This window comes from Xiphophorus couchianus, chromosome 23, assembly GCF_001444195.1.
Source record: "Xiphophorus couchianus chromosome 23, X_couchianus-1.0, whole genome shotgun sequence".
Taxonomy (NCBI): domain Eukaryota; kingdom Metazoa; phylum Chordata; class Actinopteri; order Cyprinodontiformes; family Poeciliidae; genus Xiphophorus; species Xiphophorus couchianus.
Window position 1 is genome coordinate 15312582 of NC_040250.1, and position 17422 is coordinate 15330003.

Genomic DNA, 17422 nt, shown 5'->3' on the forward strand with positions numbered 1-17422 from the left:
TACTATGGGCCTGGAACAGAAAACAATTTAATAAATTAAAAACTCTGTGATGCCCAAACCAGAACGACAAACACATCTCCCTTCATCTATTTTTTTTTTTTTCTTGAACGTGGCAAAAGTAAAAAAAAATTAATGAGCCAATCAATGAGATCAAAGTCACTTTTCAAACTGGAGTCACCATTAGGCATGGGCTGGTCGACTTTATGAAGGTAAACCAATGTCTTAAACAGCTACTGCCTTAAAACTGGTCAAATTCTTTCATTTTTATCAAGTCATCCATCTATTGCTGTGCATTAGAAGGATGGTCAGCTGGCTGAAAGATGGCTATACAATATTTCCCAAATTCTAGGAAAAATGCATGTCACTGTTTAGAGACATGTACATTCTTAAACATGAAATGTTGCATGCTTTTAAGGAAACCAAAAACTACAGAGCTCAGAGCAGAGCATCTTTGAAGCAGCTGACTGCAGGCTAGCTACCTGAGCAGACAGCCTGAATAATTTAGATTAGCTTGTTAGACTGAGTGTTACTCTATGAAGGGAAGAAAGGTTAAAAACTAATTATATTCTACACAAAATGCTAATTTACTAGAGGACAAATACTTAATTGAGAGGCAGTTTAATCAAACCCTTAAACCTTAAAGTGTATTAATTTTAGCAGCATGTTTCTGTTGAATGTAAATAATATTTTTTTGGAAAATTCCAACCTCAATGACTTAGGCACATTACTGGAGATTAATCACCAAAATACTACTGAAAACATACAAAAAGCTGAATAAAAATTGTATGGTTTAAGAAATACTTTTGTAATTTTTGACATGCCATTTTTATGATGTGAATAAACACTGCTTATTTTTCATTAATATATATATATATTTTTTTTTAGATTAGACGGTCTCATTTCATATCAGAAACAAATGTTTCAAGTCAAACAAAAATAATTTTCAATTTAAATCTGCCAGTGGTATGAATAATTTGTGAGTTAGGTGTGTATTAAGATCAAAACAATTAAAATGATTGTTTTTCCGTTTAAAATAAAACAAATAATATCAAATTGTATATATCTGTTTGAAGTAGTAAAACTGTGAAACCTGTACCTTATGTTACAATGTTAGAACCTCAGACCAGCCCATGCCTAATCACTATGAATATTCAATCAAATAAAAAACAAACAAAAAAAAAGCAAGTCAGTCTCTCTTTGCTCCAGTTAGTGGCATCTTGCATAAACATTTTAATATAAAGATGTTCAGACTATTCTGCTGAAACTGATTTAATTAGTGCAGATTATTCTGTCTGGTGAAATAAATAAGCCCTTCCCTTTCTGCCCACTATTTGGCTAAACATCCGTAAAAAAAATATATATGGTCGCTAGCATTCAAAACTAATTGACAATTTACAGAAAAGGGAAAATGAAATAAAACAAAAACACTATAAAGACATACGACGATCTTAAAGCTACAGACAGATTTTGCATAATGCTTCTAGCATAAACATTACAAGCGTACATTCCACAACGATGCTTGTGCTGCGACTGGGGGGGATGAAAATTTCTTTGTGGCTTTCTTAAAAAATAATTTTGATTATTTGCCACACCTGGTGTCCGGCAAGGATCATCTCCATCTTTGGATGTCAAAAAAAAAAAAAACTCCAATAAGAGCTTGCAGGTGGCTGATGCAGCCATCAAATATAAAGAAGTCACAAAAAAGGAAACAGGCAACTGATCTGACATAGCTTTCATGATTAATTACATACAGTACATCTGCCACCATTATCTTCAATATCTGACATTTTCACTCTATAATAATCTGATTTTTTTTACATTTATATAAAATGATGTTAAAAAAAAAAATACAAAACTTAAATGATACTGTTATAGCTTGGACTCATCCATCTATGTGTGGTCCGTACAGATGTTTCTTTTGGTCAATTCCTTTTAAAATTTAACGTCAGCTTTCCTTAAAATGTGTTGGACACTTTTGTCAATACTTTGTCTTAAGGTAGCAAAGCAACATAACAGATCATGGAATAGGTATGCGTGTTTGATAGACATATCTGTACCCAGTCGTAATGACAGTCACATCAGTCTATGGCTCACAAAGTGGCAAAAATGGAGAGAGCTGATCCAGCGAGAGATGAATCAGCGTCCCCGGTTTCTCTTTGTTCAAACCTGAAAGGCGGAGAAGATTGGCCCGTGCCATTACAAAGATAAAACAAGTACCAGACAAGCCATTTCCTGGAGTCCACAGCAGAAGAACCGTTCCTCAGAGGCGTTCAGTCATGAATAATCTCCAGCTACGGTTAAGAGGCAAGTGCAAGATGTGACTTTTTTTTTATCCCCCATCCTCGTCACAGATCACTCGGGACTGTCGTCACTCAAACCGATATCTCGTACGTGGTCCCTCCAACGCCGGTTACCTTCTTCACCCCACCCACCGGTTTGGATGTGGTGTGATTGGCCAAGGCTGGGCGAGAGGTGGATCTGATTGGATGTTCATTCAGAGGCGAAGGTTGAAAAGAGAGGAGAAAGAAAGAGGTGAGAAGTTTGGCTTATGAATTCACAAAACATTCAAACAGAAAATGTTGCTCCACCAAACCAATTATAACACACGTGATAATCAAAAATACCTTGCAAAAGTATTTAAACCCCATGAAATTCACAAACTTTAATGTATTTTAATGAGATTTTAAGTAACAGACCAACATGTATTCATGTACTTTTAGTCTGTTTCCTGTAACCCTATAATCTAATTCGTAAATACAGTCCACCTGTGTGTAATTTAAACTAATAAAATCAGCTCTTCAGTTTGTTAGAGAACATTAAGTAACAAACAGCAGCCAAGTCAGGGAGACGTTTAAAGTCAAGTTGTTATTAAATGATATTCCTACTGGGGCTGGAAGATATGACTTAAAAATGAAATCTGATTTGTTTTTATATGAATTTCAGTTTCTAATTTCAATTGATTTCTTTTTCTTACCCTTTTCCTTAAGAAAAAAAAATGACAGGAAATATCATAGAAACTGGTTTTTGTTTTAATAATTCCTTATGTGAGTTGACTTGAATTCAAAGGTGAAATAAATAGAAGCTGCAAAACAAGATGGCCGTTCTTCAGTGGGTTAACATCACTCTGGAAACCCAAGAAGTGCATTGGTGAAAATAAAATCCAGATTGTCCAAAATTTAAATCTTCAATAACAGAAAATTTGATTAATTGATAAAAATCGATTTATCGCCCAGCCCTAATCCCTAGTTCCAAACATGCAAATCCATCAGGCCGGGCAGGAAGAGCAATAATCAGAGATGCAGCCAAGATGGCTCACAGTAAGTCTGGGGTTCTTGCTGCAGTAACGCTTTTGTCAGCCTTGGAGAGGGAAGATGATTAGAGGTGATGGGAAGTCTGATAGAGATAAACTGGTAGAGATAAATGACTTGAGACACACCGACGTTCACTTTCCAGTATGACAACCACCGTAAACATAGCTACAAAATTTGGATTAAAATATATTTGTATGTTAGAATGGCCCAGTCATAATCCAAAAATAAAGTAAAATGATGATTTGTTGCCAGGCTTAAAAATGAATGCTCAGAGAAACTCAGATTTGAGATGTTTTTATCAGGCGAAAAGGATAGAAATAATCAAACGTATTTGCAGCGGAAGGTGGTTCTACAAAATATTGACTCAAATGGGGTAAAAACAGATGCATGCCACACTTTTCAGATTTTTATTTGTAAAAATGTTGAAAACCATGTGTCGATTTTCTAACACTTCACAGTTGTACATGGCTGTGTGATGGTCTATCAATTAGAATCGTGATAAAATACACTGAAGTTGTAACATGATCACGTGTGAGAACGTTCAAGGCGTGTGACGTCTTTTGCAAGGCACGGCGTATTTTGTGAGAACAGAACGTCCCAATGGACCACAGGACAGGAAAAGAAACCAGTAGAACAACACATGCTGTGAGATCAACAAAAGATACTGGCATGCTTCAAATGTCAAACTACAGATTCCAACTACTGAAAGAAAATCATGTTTCCGAAAACACACCCAATCAGTTACAATAATTACGCACTGAATGTAAACTAGGTAGGAGGAGAAGGAAGACTCACACAGATCAGGAAGGAAGAGACAGGCTGACACAAACCGGGAAAGAAAAACAGTAGAGAAAGGAAGAGTGGCAGGCTGACGACTCTGGTGACGGATCACTACTCACTGTGGAGCCTGTTGCCCTCCTCCAAATCCTCCACCCCCCAGCACAGCGCCCGCCCCCACAGGACGGGGCTTGTGCTGAGACCCCGTCTCCCCTATGTGAACCGGGGACTTGGTGAGGGAGAGGCCACGGGGCGGTGGGGATACAGGGGGGTCTAGTGAGCGAGCCCCGGGGGAAGAGGACGAGGAGGAAGGGTTGCGGGGGATGCGGGAAGTCAGGTCCTGGTTGTGATGGAGCAGGTGGCGGGCTTCAGGAGCCCCGGGGGAGGAGGACGGGGGTGGGCTGACAGCACGCAGGTAGGCCCTATGGGGGGAGGAGAAAGTGGTAGAGCCCTGGAGCAGCTGCCCCTCCCTCTGCTGAGCGATCTGAGCTGAGAGGAAGGGCGACGTGTAGCCCTGCAGAGGGCCGCCGGGCGGCACCACCCCGGGTCGCCCGCCTCCCGTCGTCGACAGGAAGGGAACGTGAGGCTTCTGTGGCGACAGCTCATGGGCGGCGGACTCAAACTCCGGGCTCTCGGATGGCGTCAGGAGGCTGTCGTAGGACAAGCTGCCATTCCGAGGCGTCTGATTGGCTAGGCTTTTGTAGCTGGTGTCTGTGGTGCCCTCCGATTGGAGAGTGACCAGCGGGTTATGAACAGTCTGAGCCGAGCGCAGGCTGGACGAGTGCGAGCCGCCCGTGGACAGAACCAGCGAAGATGGGTAGGAGGTGTAGGAGCGCCCAGCCAGGGAGTAACCCGACACGCCCCCTGACACCACACCAGCCATCCCGCCAGGGCCCCCAGGGCCCTCACCCCTGTCCCCTCCCCCTCTGCGCACCCCTACACCTCTTCCCACCACTGTGGCCCCATCCAGGCTGCTGGGCTCCGAGCGGTAGCTAGGCTGGCGACTGGACTGAAGGATGGAGGGCGAAGGGGAGTCAAGACTCTCCCCGCGGGTCATCTGAGGAGAGGAGAGGAGGAGAAAAAGACCACAGGCAGAGAGGGAGAGAAGCGAGGAAGAAATGACAGGGGGCAGAATGATGAAAATTCCATCTAAGCTCAGAAAGAATAAAGAAAGTACAGGTACATCTCAATAAATTTAAAGAGCAGGTAATTTCAGTAATTTAACCAAAAAACAAGAATATAATATAGTCATTTCACAGAGAGTGATGTATTCCAGGGTAATTATGTACATCATTTCTGATCATTTTGAATTTGGTGGCTCACAGCTAGCTTGGTCATTGCATTCCTACAAAATTCAAATCTCACTTCACTGCTCCATCTGGATTTCTCCCATTAAAGGGGATTCCCTTCAGTAGAATTTTTGACCGGACCAATCAGCGAAAGAGATTTTGTGAATGATGTTGATTTTATGCGCTGCTTTAGAACTCGTTTTAGCAATGGCAGCAGAGGAAGTGAAAGACACCGTTCAGTCCACGTCACCCACGCTTCCAAATATTGAATTAACATCAACAGCCGCCTGGTTCGGATCAGCACTTCTCTCTTCGCTGTGGAGGATGGTTGTTTACAGTGCAGGCAATTTCTGCAAGCATCAAACTGCCACATTAAATATGTCTTGGACAAACGTTAGCCACTGGATAAACTTCAGAGTCCTCGCCTCCAGGAAGCAATCATTTCTCTATAGAAATGTTAGATTATGGTTCATACAGTCATAAGGGAGATTGTTGACTTGACAGCTGTCCAACAGACTCTGCACAATAGGTGTAAACCACAAAAGAGTGTGGTTGAAAAAATTGCTATATCCAAGACATTGATAGAAGGTTGAGTGGAAGAACCAAGAGTAGTTTAAAAATTGTGATAACAGCAGTCTGGGGAAGATTATAAATCAAAGGTAATTTAAAAATTTAAGGCATAGACGGTAACTAGAGTCACTTCTTAAGAAGCCATACCCACAGCCGCCGTTTTCAGGGAATTGAACAACAACTGTTGCAATTCCTGGACTAACACGTGTAGGCCTGTATCACAACAACAAATTTTGCTGGGTTATAAATCATCCCAAAAATTATTGCAATAAAGTAGTTTTGAGGCCATTTACAAATAACTGTAGTTTATTCAAAATGAGCTCTGACAAAGCGTAATTACATATAATAAACTGAATTGCCTTTCAGCTACATAATTAGCTGAAAGCCACGATCATCAAAATGAACAAAAATTATCACTCTGTGTATAACAAAAATATGAGCTGCACTTTAAAAAAAATGTTTTATTACAATTGCAAGTTAAACTTTTAATGATATCATAATTTATTGAGATGTACCTGTAAAGAGACTTTGCACAGATTGTAAAAAGACAAAAGAGTGGTGGGGAGCATTGGATGCTTAACTGGTGCTCTACTCCATCATCACACTACTGAAGTAGAAACATTGACTGGTTTGAGACTCCGTGTGCAAACACATAAATGGAAATGCAAATACATATGAAAGATGAACTGCACATTCCAGTCAATGCAGTCTGAAGGGAGAGGGTAGATCCAGTCAAACACACAGACAACCAGGGGGACACACACACACACCGAGACTTACTGCTCAACCGATGGCCACTGATCAATTTCAAGTAAAAACAAAAAGAAGGGCATTTATTTTACAAATGAAAGCAGAAGGTGGACACAACTGCCTCCACACCACTTGACACTTAAACAGGATAGCGCATTTTCTGCTCTACTGGTTTCCTTCTCATGCAACCAGCTGAAAACTGGAAAATTAGCTTTCTGATAAATTTTAACATGTTTGTTTCTATTTAAAATACCATATCAAGAACTTCCCCCCTAGTTTCCTTCCCAGCATATACAGTAGTTGCAGTACTTACATGGCATGCTGTGAATAACCTACATCACTGCTTTGAGCATTTAAATGTACCTTGTTTGGATGTGTGACACCAGTGTGATTCTTCCCTGGGCTGCTATAGGCTGGTCGGTACTTGTACATCGACGGCGTAGGTGGAGCCTCTGACAACAAGCTGCTCGCTGCAACACAAGGAAGCAAAAGTGACACTTAAAGGAGTTGCAGGAAAGATTAGAAAACACATTTATCCTAAAGAATCTTTGCAACATTTTATTGTTAACTTTTCCTTTTACACACATCTGGTGATTTATATCTCTGTAGATATTCTCTCGTATGTACTTTCAGGGCCAGAATCACGGCAAACAATTTCAGTGCACTGAACATTAGCTGTGCAGGTGAGGTTTCAAGTGGTATTCCTCTACATTCCTCCATGCTAAGCAGAAAAAAAGAAAAGAAATTCCCTCAAATGTCTGAAAGGAATTTGCCTCCAACCTTCTGTGTCGGCACGGGGTAGACCAGGGTAACGAAAATCCGGCTTCGGAGGAGGCGGAGGCTCTATGTCAGCTGACTGGCTCTCCATCTGATCCAGACTGCTCTTAGACTGGAGAAAACACAGTTAGTTGTTAGAGGCGCATAATCTGATAAGAGAAGTAAATAAAAAACACAGTGATGAGGCTGCCACATCCTTAAAAACTTCTGAAAGTATAAACTCCTGGTCTAGTGTCTAATACAAGATTTCTCTTTGAAATGTCTAAAAGGTCTGTCAAGTCAGGTCTGACTGATAATATTTGCTTTCACTAAAATGGGAAGGAAAAAAACAAAGTGTTTTTCAAACACAAAATGTAAGAGCAGCAGGCCTGCGTGCTTACAGTGTGATTTTCTGTCTCATAAAAACACATCTTAAAAAATATTAGCTGTGTGTTTAGGAAAGCCAACGCGAGCATGACTCACCCTGCTGCTGTGTCGGTCATTCTGGATCCCGTTGTCCAGAACCTTAGCTTCTAACTGAGCCTCAGTAAGAGACGGTCTAAGAAACGGTGGTTGTACTTCCACTGTCTGACGGTTCCACCACCGGCCCATGTACCTATAACACACACACAGATATTTAAGCATCATTTATTAGAAATTATGCTGCAAAAGGTGTTCAAAGGCAATTTCCACACTCATATTTCAGAAACTAAACAGAGTTAAAAACAAAAAAAAGGATTGAAAATGGATGCAGAGAATGGAAGAGTGAAAAACAGACTTGAAGCCAGGAAGTGAACGAGGAAAATACGAGGAAAAGTGCTGACCTTGGTGCCAGCGGGCTGCAGAGAACATGTGAAATATTCCTCCAGCAACCCTTGGTGAAAGGGTTAACACCTCCTCTGAACTTCCCCGTCACCTGCAGTGGGAAAGAAACGCATGTACCTGCTCAGGTGGATTTCAAATGTTTGAAGGAAAAAAGTAAATACATGTCAGGGAGAGGAAAAGATGCACACTAAGCACTTCCTTGTACCTGTTCATTAGTGGTCCTACCACGAGCCACCAACACTACGTGGAACCCAGTCAGGCCAGCAACTGGGACAAAAAACAGACCAGCAACACACATCACTGCCATACTGGTAAAAGGGGTTAAGGAGATTTTTAGAAATGCAGAGAAATTAACCAAAAAGAAGAAGAAAATACATTAAAAGTAAATAAAATAGCCTCATTCTGCACTTTTATGGCTTCAAAGTCCCCATTTAAAGGATACGTAACAGCAGCATGCGGCGTGTCGAGCTCCTGGGAGTGCCGCAGGATGTAAACCAAGCCGAAGCCAAACACGTCCATGATGTGGGTGGTTAAAGACAGTAAAAACAGGAAGAAATAGCGATAATTCCTTCGGCCAATACAGTTGTTCACCCAGGGACAATGGTGGTCAAAATCCTGGGAGAGAAAAAAAAGATAAAATTCAAAGTAAATATACAGCTTAAAAGGAAAGAGTATACAAAACAAGGGCAGTAATGACGTTATAGACACGCTCAGCCTCCACTTCTCACATTAACCATCAAGAACATGACAGATATCTGGAGTTTATAAAAACCAGCAGTGAAATGGGGATTTAATATCAAAATTAATACACAAATTACTTTGAGTGACATGTATGCAACGCCTTGCGAAGGTACCTGCACCCCTTTATGTTTTGTGTTTTATTGGGAGTGGAGTGTGAATGGTTGTTTTTAATGTGACTCTGTATTGCTTGATTATTGACTAGCGACCTGTCCAGGGTGAACCAATTTCACCTTTCACCCAATGACTGCTGGAGACAGGCAGCACTTCCGCCAACCAGACAACAATAACCGGTTTTAGACAATGGACAAATTTTCTTGGAATTTTATGTTTTCTTTACAACCACAAAAATCTAAAAAGTGTGGTATATTTTTATATTAGGTCCCTCTGATTCTGATACACCTAAATAAATCCCGTTTGCCTTCAAATGTAACCCAATGCAAAATGCAGACAAGGGTAGTCAGCTTTGGTCACAGCAAATATCTACAAAGCATTCACTCCAAAGGGACCGAATATTTATGCAGGTCCGAATTGTTTGCAGTTTTTTCTTCTTCCACAATAATGCACAACTTTGCGTTCTGTACTTCTTTAAGAAACTAGTGTGTGTGGCAGCTTGACTAAAGAGAAAGAGATAAACAAATGCCAAATTTAAAAGTGAAACCAAAAGTGCAATCTTATTTAAAGAGCCAAACATTTTCCATAAGTTGGGTGAATGTCTTTACGTCAACATGTGTTGGTGTGCATACCTCCACACAGTTGTCACAGACAGAGCAGTGTGAGCAGCGCGGCGGGCGGTAAAAGCGGCAGGTTGAGCACCACTTCATTCGCACCTGGATGCTTCGGATCTCAACCGTCTTATAGAGAGGAGCACGGAAATCGTCCTCTTTGTCCTCGTCTTCCTCGGCTGCAAATACAAAACATGCAAAACAAACTGTAAGCACAACATTTGTTTAAATGAAGGCGTGCTCAGCAGCAAAACGTCTGAAGTTGAAAGGACAGAGGCCGCTGAAGACCAGAACTGCCGACTCCGGCTCCAAATCATGCTGCTCCAGTGAGTCACAGCAACATTTGTAATGACTTATGTTGTGCATCATGCTGTGAAAGTATTGCAGCATTTGCATGTGTGCACACACTTGCTGCCACATCCTTACCTCTGGGGAAGACTCCAGGATCCATGAATGTAGCCATGCAAAAGTTGGCAAGTGTGAAAAGGAAGATTACAGCAATGTAGATGGGAATTATACCGGAGATTTCCTCCGATAAACATGGGGACCTGGAGAAAACATTCAGGGAAAAAAAGGAACATGTTGCTCAAATATATTCAGATTTCTAGATTGTCATAAAGACAGAAAATGCTCTTTTCACACCCCATCAGCACCTGATGAGGAATCTTTGAGAAAGGCAATTTAACTCCCAAACACCTCCACTGAGACTGCAGAGAGACTAAATTTATACTGCATGCAGAGCTCAGAGGTGTGACAGTGTGAAACCGTGGGAGTGTCAATGAACAGATGGCTATAGTGGTCTGTCAATTCTCTCTCTGAATAAATGAAAGTTACAAACCACAAAAACAGTAACTTTTAATCCTACATGATGAGTTTCAGATACAGGGGCATCTTAACGAAGGAGTATCTTTGAAAATTTATTTGAGTAATTCAATACAGAAACTGAAAGTCATACAGGGATTCATGAAACAGTGTTATATTTCAATCATTTATTTTAATTTATCCCAGAAAAACTAAATTAAAAAACAAAAATGATGATTTTGAATTCAGAATATTATGCTATGATCAATTGTAGCTTACACAATCGTGGGGAAGACTCGACTAAACAGATGTTCTGCCACATAAAGTCATTGCTACAGAAGGCCGTTAACATAGAGAGGTAACCAATCATATAAAGGAAAAGTTGAGTGAAAGAAAAACATGTGGTAGGGAAAATAGTAGGGATAAATAGAGTATTGAAAGGATTGTGAAGTAAGGCAGACTGAAGAGTTCAAGGGAGATTAAAAAGGTGTGGATTGTGGCTGCAGCAAGTGATTCAAGAGCCAAAATACAGATAAATGTAGGACACAGCATACAATTATTCACTCCTTGTGTTTGAAACTCCTAAATGAGAAAAAACTGACAGAAGAGTTTTATGTGGGTTAAAAAAAAAAAAGCCTCAATTGCTATTCGGTGGTCCAAACTCCTCTTTACAGATCAAAATAAATGTTGCATTTCAACGTCCCAGAGTCTGGAGGAAAAGTTGAGAGGCATGAATCAACAATGTTTGAGGTTCAGTGGGAAGTGTCCACAGTCAGAGATAATTTGAGGTGTCCCACAATGGTGTTGGTCCACCATGTTTTATTAAGTCAAAAACCAGCACAGCATCTCACTGGATGTGTCAGAGCAGTTCATGCTTCCCTCAGTTGTAAAGCTTTATGAAAGACTTGACAATTACCAACACCACTAATACTTGGTTTCATGACTGAGCAGCTATCAAAGCTATGAGGCATCGTCAAGAGGAAAAAGACAGACGTTAAACTCAACATGGCAAATGAGCTGAAAGTTGTACGGTATTTAAAACACATCAGCAGAGGAACCGGTCCATCCAAAAGGAGGCCTGACCAAGAATGGAGTGCAAAGACCAATTTATATTGGTTTCCATGAACTTTTAGCCATGCTCATGTAAATCGAAAGAAATAAATGCTTGAAAAATAGCACCCTATGATGTAATTAATCTATACAGCAGGAGTATTACTTTATGATTTGACTTAATAAATAAATTCACTTCAAAATTATATTTTAATATACTGAGATGTACTTGTAGTTATCCAAGTAATTGTACTTCGATATTTCAATGCATTAACATCAGGCCTGTCACAATAATCAATAAATCAATTAATCACATGATAAATTAAAACAAGCTCAATTTCCATTGGCATAATTTATAGTTTCTCTTTTTTTTTTTCTACCAAAAATTGGATGACAAAAGTCTTGAGTTTGGTGCTTTGGGCTCAACTAGCCCTTTTTTTGAAGGACAATTTACAAAGACTTCAAAATTCATTTTATTTTTCGTTTTGTTAATTTATTTTGGATATTTAAAATGTCTTCCAGTTCCAGTGTTAAATGTTCATTAGAATTTAAAGTTTACTGATTTTTTAGAATGTGCTCTTGCATTATTAATTTGCCATTACCATTATGTTACTCAAAACAACAGTATTATCGTTTATCTCAATAACTTCTGGAACAACTCATCGTCCAGCAAAATTGGTTATTGTGACAGGCCTAATTGACATAAACCTGATTAATCTTTTTTTTAAATTACAACAGTTTTTATAAGTAAAAAATCAAATACTCACGTGAAACAAAAGAAGAGAGTCGTGGACCCAACCAGGAAAGTTATGGCTGCAGACACCGGCACATATCGGCTGGGGCGAAACGGACGGGGAGGAGCAGAAGCTGGGCCCCCTACCCCTCCCCCAACCACCCCACCACTGAAACTGGGCATCAGTGACGGAGAAAGGGGAGGAAGAAGAGAGCGAGGTAGATATCGACTGTCTACCTACTGTAAAGGGGAGGTTACAGGTCAAAATGATGATGTAGGTGTTTAAGAGGCAGGGCCATGGCTACAAATCTATGCAAAGCAGAAATTGAGTGGAAACATGAGGGATTCTCCGTGTGCACACTTCCAATGTCTCCTGACTGAGATATAAAACCGTTTTCAAAACAGCAACACACAAAACTTGGTTGTGCACAGCTTCTTGTAGATAATTAATTTGAATGCATACATTTAATTTCTATACAAGAGCAAAATAATACAAAAATATATGTATGCAATTCATAAATATTACTGAGTATGGCTTAATGTATCTGTATTTGGTGCAATAACGCAACAATATAAACACTGCTGTGCATATATGAAAATAGGGCAAAAACTCAAGCACAAAACCGAAACCGGTGCAGTGTTTAGTTAAATTTGTGTCGCTGTGCTTGAGTTTTGATTATCAGAGGATAACAGTATAAAAAGAAAACAAAATGAAAGAGGTAGTCCATCAGACAGAGAGCAGAAGCACGTGGAGGAGAACAAGTAGAGAGGATTGAACACAGCAGCTGCTGATGACTTCTTCCCAAGAGAGCTTATTTAGGCACTGGGTGGGTGGAAGAAACTGAGGATGGTGGCAGGAGGGACACTTCTGGCATTTCAAACTCAGTCAGGAGGAAGAACCAGCTGAAACAAATTTAATTTTAAGCCAGGTGTGGGAAGCTTCAAAACAAAAGTCCAGATGGGTTTTTTTTAAGTTGTCAAAAAAGTGTTAACCAGTTAATGTCCTTGTGTTTAAAGGCTTTTAAAAAGGTAAAAAAATATCATCCAAGAAGAGTCTGTTTCAGTTTTCACTTGGTCTGCTGATACAATGACAGAATCAACTCATTCCATAAAGAAGCCCAATGGTGCTCAGCAAGGTGCCACTGTGCTTGCTTTGGGATGGGTGTAGCAGGAACCTTTCCCACCTCCAGCTTCTCTGCAGAACGCTCTCCTCTCTCATTCTGCATCCCTTAAGGAAAGTCACACACGGCTTGGGCATCATGTAGATGGACACATGCCAGCCCTCTTCTTTTCATTGGTTCCAGGTCCTTCTTCATGCCCTGGTGCTGTGAATTAACTGCTGGAGGTACCTGAAACAACATGAATGCAAAACATTAGAAAACTATCAACTATCAACTATCAACATAAAAAGCAAAACACAAATTATCCAAATAATCTGAGTTTTAACAAATAGTAAATTAGCTCATGCTGTTTGCTGGTAGGACTGCACAAAAACTGCTTGACTTGCATTCCTGAATTTATGTTTTGGAGTCGTTTTCCAGTTTTCAGACTTTTCCCAATCTTACTACATATTAAGCATGGAAATAATAAGACATTATTCCCAGAATGTTTGAAAAACAGTACAAATATTTTCTTTACCTTGTTTTATCACCGAGGACCTGTACCATTAAATATTGATAAACTATCCAATATGACTATAAAATACAAATAATTGATGTATTAAACTCTACGGTATGGTAGGAATGGACAGTGGTTTGCAAAGTATTCAGATCCCTCAAACTTATCCACTTTTTCTCACATTACAGCCACAGACTTTCATGAGTTCATGTGACAGAAAAAACCAAAGTAGTGCATATTTGTGTTGTGTTAACTGGATACGTAGTTTCAATACTTTTACTCATAAAAATATGAAAAGGGTGTCATGAATTCTTATTCATCCCCATCTACTCCTTATCCCCAATTAAAATACAACCAAATACATTTAGAAATTATCTTATCAGTAAATCTAAGTCCACTTATGAGTTATTTAAAATCAGTAAAAATTGAGCTGTTCTGTGAAGGAACACAGCAAGAAGGGAAACTGTAACGACAACGATTAGTTGTCTCCCCACAAAGTTGTCCTTTATGGACGAGTGACGAGATGAAAACACTTGCTGAAAAAAATCCACAAGATATCCACGAAACTCATCTCTGGTCAGGTGAGATCAAAACTACAACTTTCTGGCAGGGATACGACACAGTGCATGGAAAAGAAAAATAATAACAACAACAGTTTCTTCCCAATTTATATTAATGCAACTTTGTTTTGGTCCTGTCACAAAAAACGTCCCTCAAAATAAAATAAAAAAACATTATGGGAAAAAGTGTGCTTAAGTTCTTTTACACAGTGCCATGCAGTCTAGCAAAGTTGATTTAGTTGTAGGGAAAATTGGTTTCACTGATTTCACAATAGTGTGACTGACACAAATTACTACTCCAGTACTTTTCACCATTCCTCAGAAAGTTGTTAAAACTGCCGGCTGTCGGCCAGCTGTTAACGTCAATGCCCTCAGGCGGCAAAAGGAAAACACCTCCCGATACTGGAAAGGCAAAACACCCCTATGACACACACACATATCATGCTCATTTATTTCATATCCAGAAGAAAAACTTGTCCGTGTTGTGTGAGCCAACCGCAAACAGATCCGCTGCTAATGGTGTAATCCGATAGTCTGATAGACACACCCCTCTGTCCAACAATCATCTGTACTTGGTGGTAATAAGGAGCTGGAGCCGAGACACCGTCTCTTGTTGTTAATCATCTCATCTGACCCACAACAAATCCCCCCCACCCAGACTATAATGGATGTTAATTCTAAAATCTCCGTGTCCAGCTTTGTCGGTCATATCACTACTACAGCCTGCTCCATTAAGTGGCCGAATGAGTCCAGTTTTTTTTTCTCCTCCCCCCAAACTGAAACCAGTTTCTGGTGTTTTGTTTGAAACCGCACAGGAGATGTTTAAAATGTATGAAACAATGAGACAGAACAAGATGTGAAAAAGGAGGAAGGCCAGCCGAGCACAAGGATTCAGTGAAGTCAACTAACGTTACCCCATAATCTGCTCCCAGCGGAGATTCTCGTAAAAAAAAAAAAAACCCACAAAAAAACACAAATATTACTCCTTTAAACAATCATTATTTCGAGTTTCATTTCAAGTGAGTAATAACAACAGCAATATAAACATCGCAATTACTCACAGGCTCTTTTTACCCAACCTCGAAAGTTTTTTTGCGACACTGCTCAGTCTTTTACCACAGCTACTGAAGTGAGCTAGCGTCAGTTCTCTGACTAGCTTCTCGGCGAGAAGCTTTCGTTGAAGATTCGAGGGGCAAATGTGGAGACTTTTACCCGAACAGTCACCAAAGACAACAACTAAACACCTACCCTAATGTCGACGTGTAGAGTTGTCTTCCCTGTGGTGTGTGTGGGTCGTTTTAGTCCTCCTTGAGTTAGCCACCAGCAAACTACTTAGCCGTTTTCTAGGCCGACATCGGAATCCAGGAACTGGCCTGTCGTTTCCCAGGTTGGACGAACAGCCAATCAGAAGCAGAGGGGGCGTGGCCTCCAGGAAAAGCGACAGCATAGGTTCTTACTAGTAAAGGAATAACTACAGTATGAAAGATGACCACCCGATGTTTTTAAACAAATACATACAGGAGCGTAGCCACATACTTCCTGAGGTGTATGCGAACACGTCATCGGCATCCCCCACTTATAAAATACAGTAATTAAATTCAAACCATCATGGTATATAGGTTTTTGTTGCCTTCTTAATTTAAATATTCCTACCTGAGATTATCACTTGTCTCCTCTACAGAGCCTATCACTGAGCTTCAGCCCTTCTCTGTGGCGTCCTCCACTAAATCATATGGTCAAAAAAGCATTATATTAAAATTTCTGATTAATTCTAATTTCTTAATAAAGTTTTTAAAAATAATGTTTAAAAATTATTGCTTGGGACAAAGTAGATGTTCCTTAACTTCCACCTAATGTTAGACCAACCTGTTGCCTTCCCTTGTCTGTTCTGATTCTTCCTCTGTCATCTTCTCTTCTTTCTCTCCATCCTCACAGCTGAATGACATTAAGTTTGTGTTAAGTAGGTTTAAAAAATACAGCAGTCAAACCAGAGGTGTGACCAAGTCACTGTGTTGCAAGTCTCAAGTAAGTCTCGAGTCTCTGTCCTCAAGTCCGAGTCAAGTCTCAAGTAAAGACTGGCAAAAGTCGAGTCAAGTCTCAAGTCAGGAACCTTTAATTTCAAGTCATTTCGAGTCGTTTTTATTTTATTTTATTTGCAATTATACATAAAATTCAAATAATAGACCATTTGTTCGTTTTAAAATATGTATTTATCTCAAATGATAGAACACGTGTAGCTGAACACAAAGTATAAAAAACATTTTTAAATTGGACCACTTTATTGCCCAGTTCTGTTAAACTTGATATTCAATAAAAAAAAGACAAATGCTGACATTTCCACAGCACAATACAAAGAACCATAACAGCAGTTTTTTCCTCTTTTCTCTGACCTGTCAAAACAATATATTGTCAATATAATTTCCCAACGTAGATGTCTTCAAATACACCAACCATCCTTAGATGATACTAGACCCGGCTCATCATCATGATGGGACAGAGAGACTCTGTTCCCTGTGTTCAGGTCCAGGATCTGCTTTCTGTTCCGGAGCCCCGCTCACTATCCACCGGCTTCCTGAGCTAACACGGTGCACATTATTTGTGGAGGCATTTGAAGGACCGGATTTATGGTAAATAATCACCAATTTAACCCGGAGTACACATGCTAACACGAAGTTAGCTAAAGTCAGCTATCTTACAGCAAAAGAAAAGCGCCACCTACCCATCTTTGTGAAGCTTCAAATGCCGGACAAAGTTGGACGTCGTGGCATCTCCATCCGATATTCTCTACTTGCATGTTTTACAAGTTGCAGTTCGTTTTTTACTCGAAAGTTCATAACCTACGTAGCCAAAAGAAATTACTCGCGGAAGCATATTCGAGCGGTTATTTCGTATTTCGTTCCCTGAGCTCTGCAGCTTTGCC

At 40.0% G+C, this 17422-nt stretch overlaps 1 protein-coding gene across 2 annotated transcripts; it reads right to left on the reverse strand.

Moving 5' to 3' along the window:
• Positions 1 to 60: 60 nt before the first annotated feature.
• On the reverse strand, positions 61 to 15891 carry zdhhc5b (zinc finger DHHC-type palmitoyltransferase 5b). 2 transcript variants are annotated; one of them, XM_028009049.1, is made up of 12 exons: positions 15751 to 15891; positions 12360 to 13674; positions 10168 to 10289; positions 9763 to 9920; positions 8721 to 8893; positions 8484 to 8586; positions 8278 to 8369; positions 7937 to 8069; positions 7478 to 7586; positions 7061 to 7167; positions 4211 to 5145; positions 61 to 2478 (listed from the first exon to the last, which is right to left on the reverse strand). In XM_028009049.1, the coding sequence occupies exons 2-12, from the start codon at positions 12506 to 12508 to the stop codon at positions 2373 to 2375; spliced, it is 2187 nt and encodes a 728-aa protein (XP_027864850.1). In that variant the 5' UTR covers positions 12509 to 13674; positions 15751 to 15891; the 3' UTR covers positions 61 to 2372. The 2 variants fall into 2 exon arrangements, 1 of the variants encoding a protein (XP_027864850.1); XR_003594405.1 differs by having other exon boundaries at positions 2362 to 2478; positions 4107 to 5145.
• Between the last annotated feature and the right edge of the window lie 1531 nt (positions 15892 to 17422).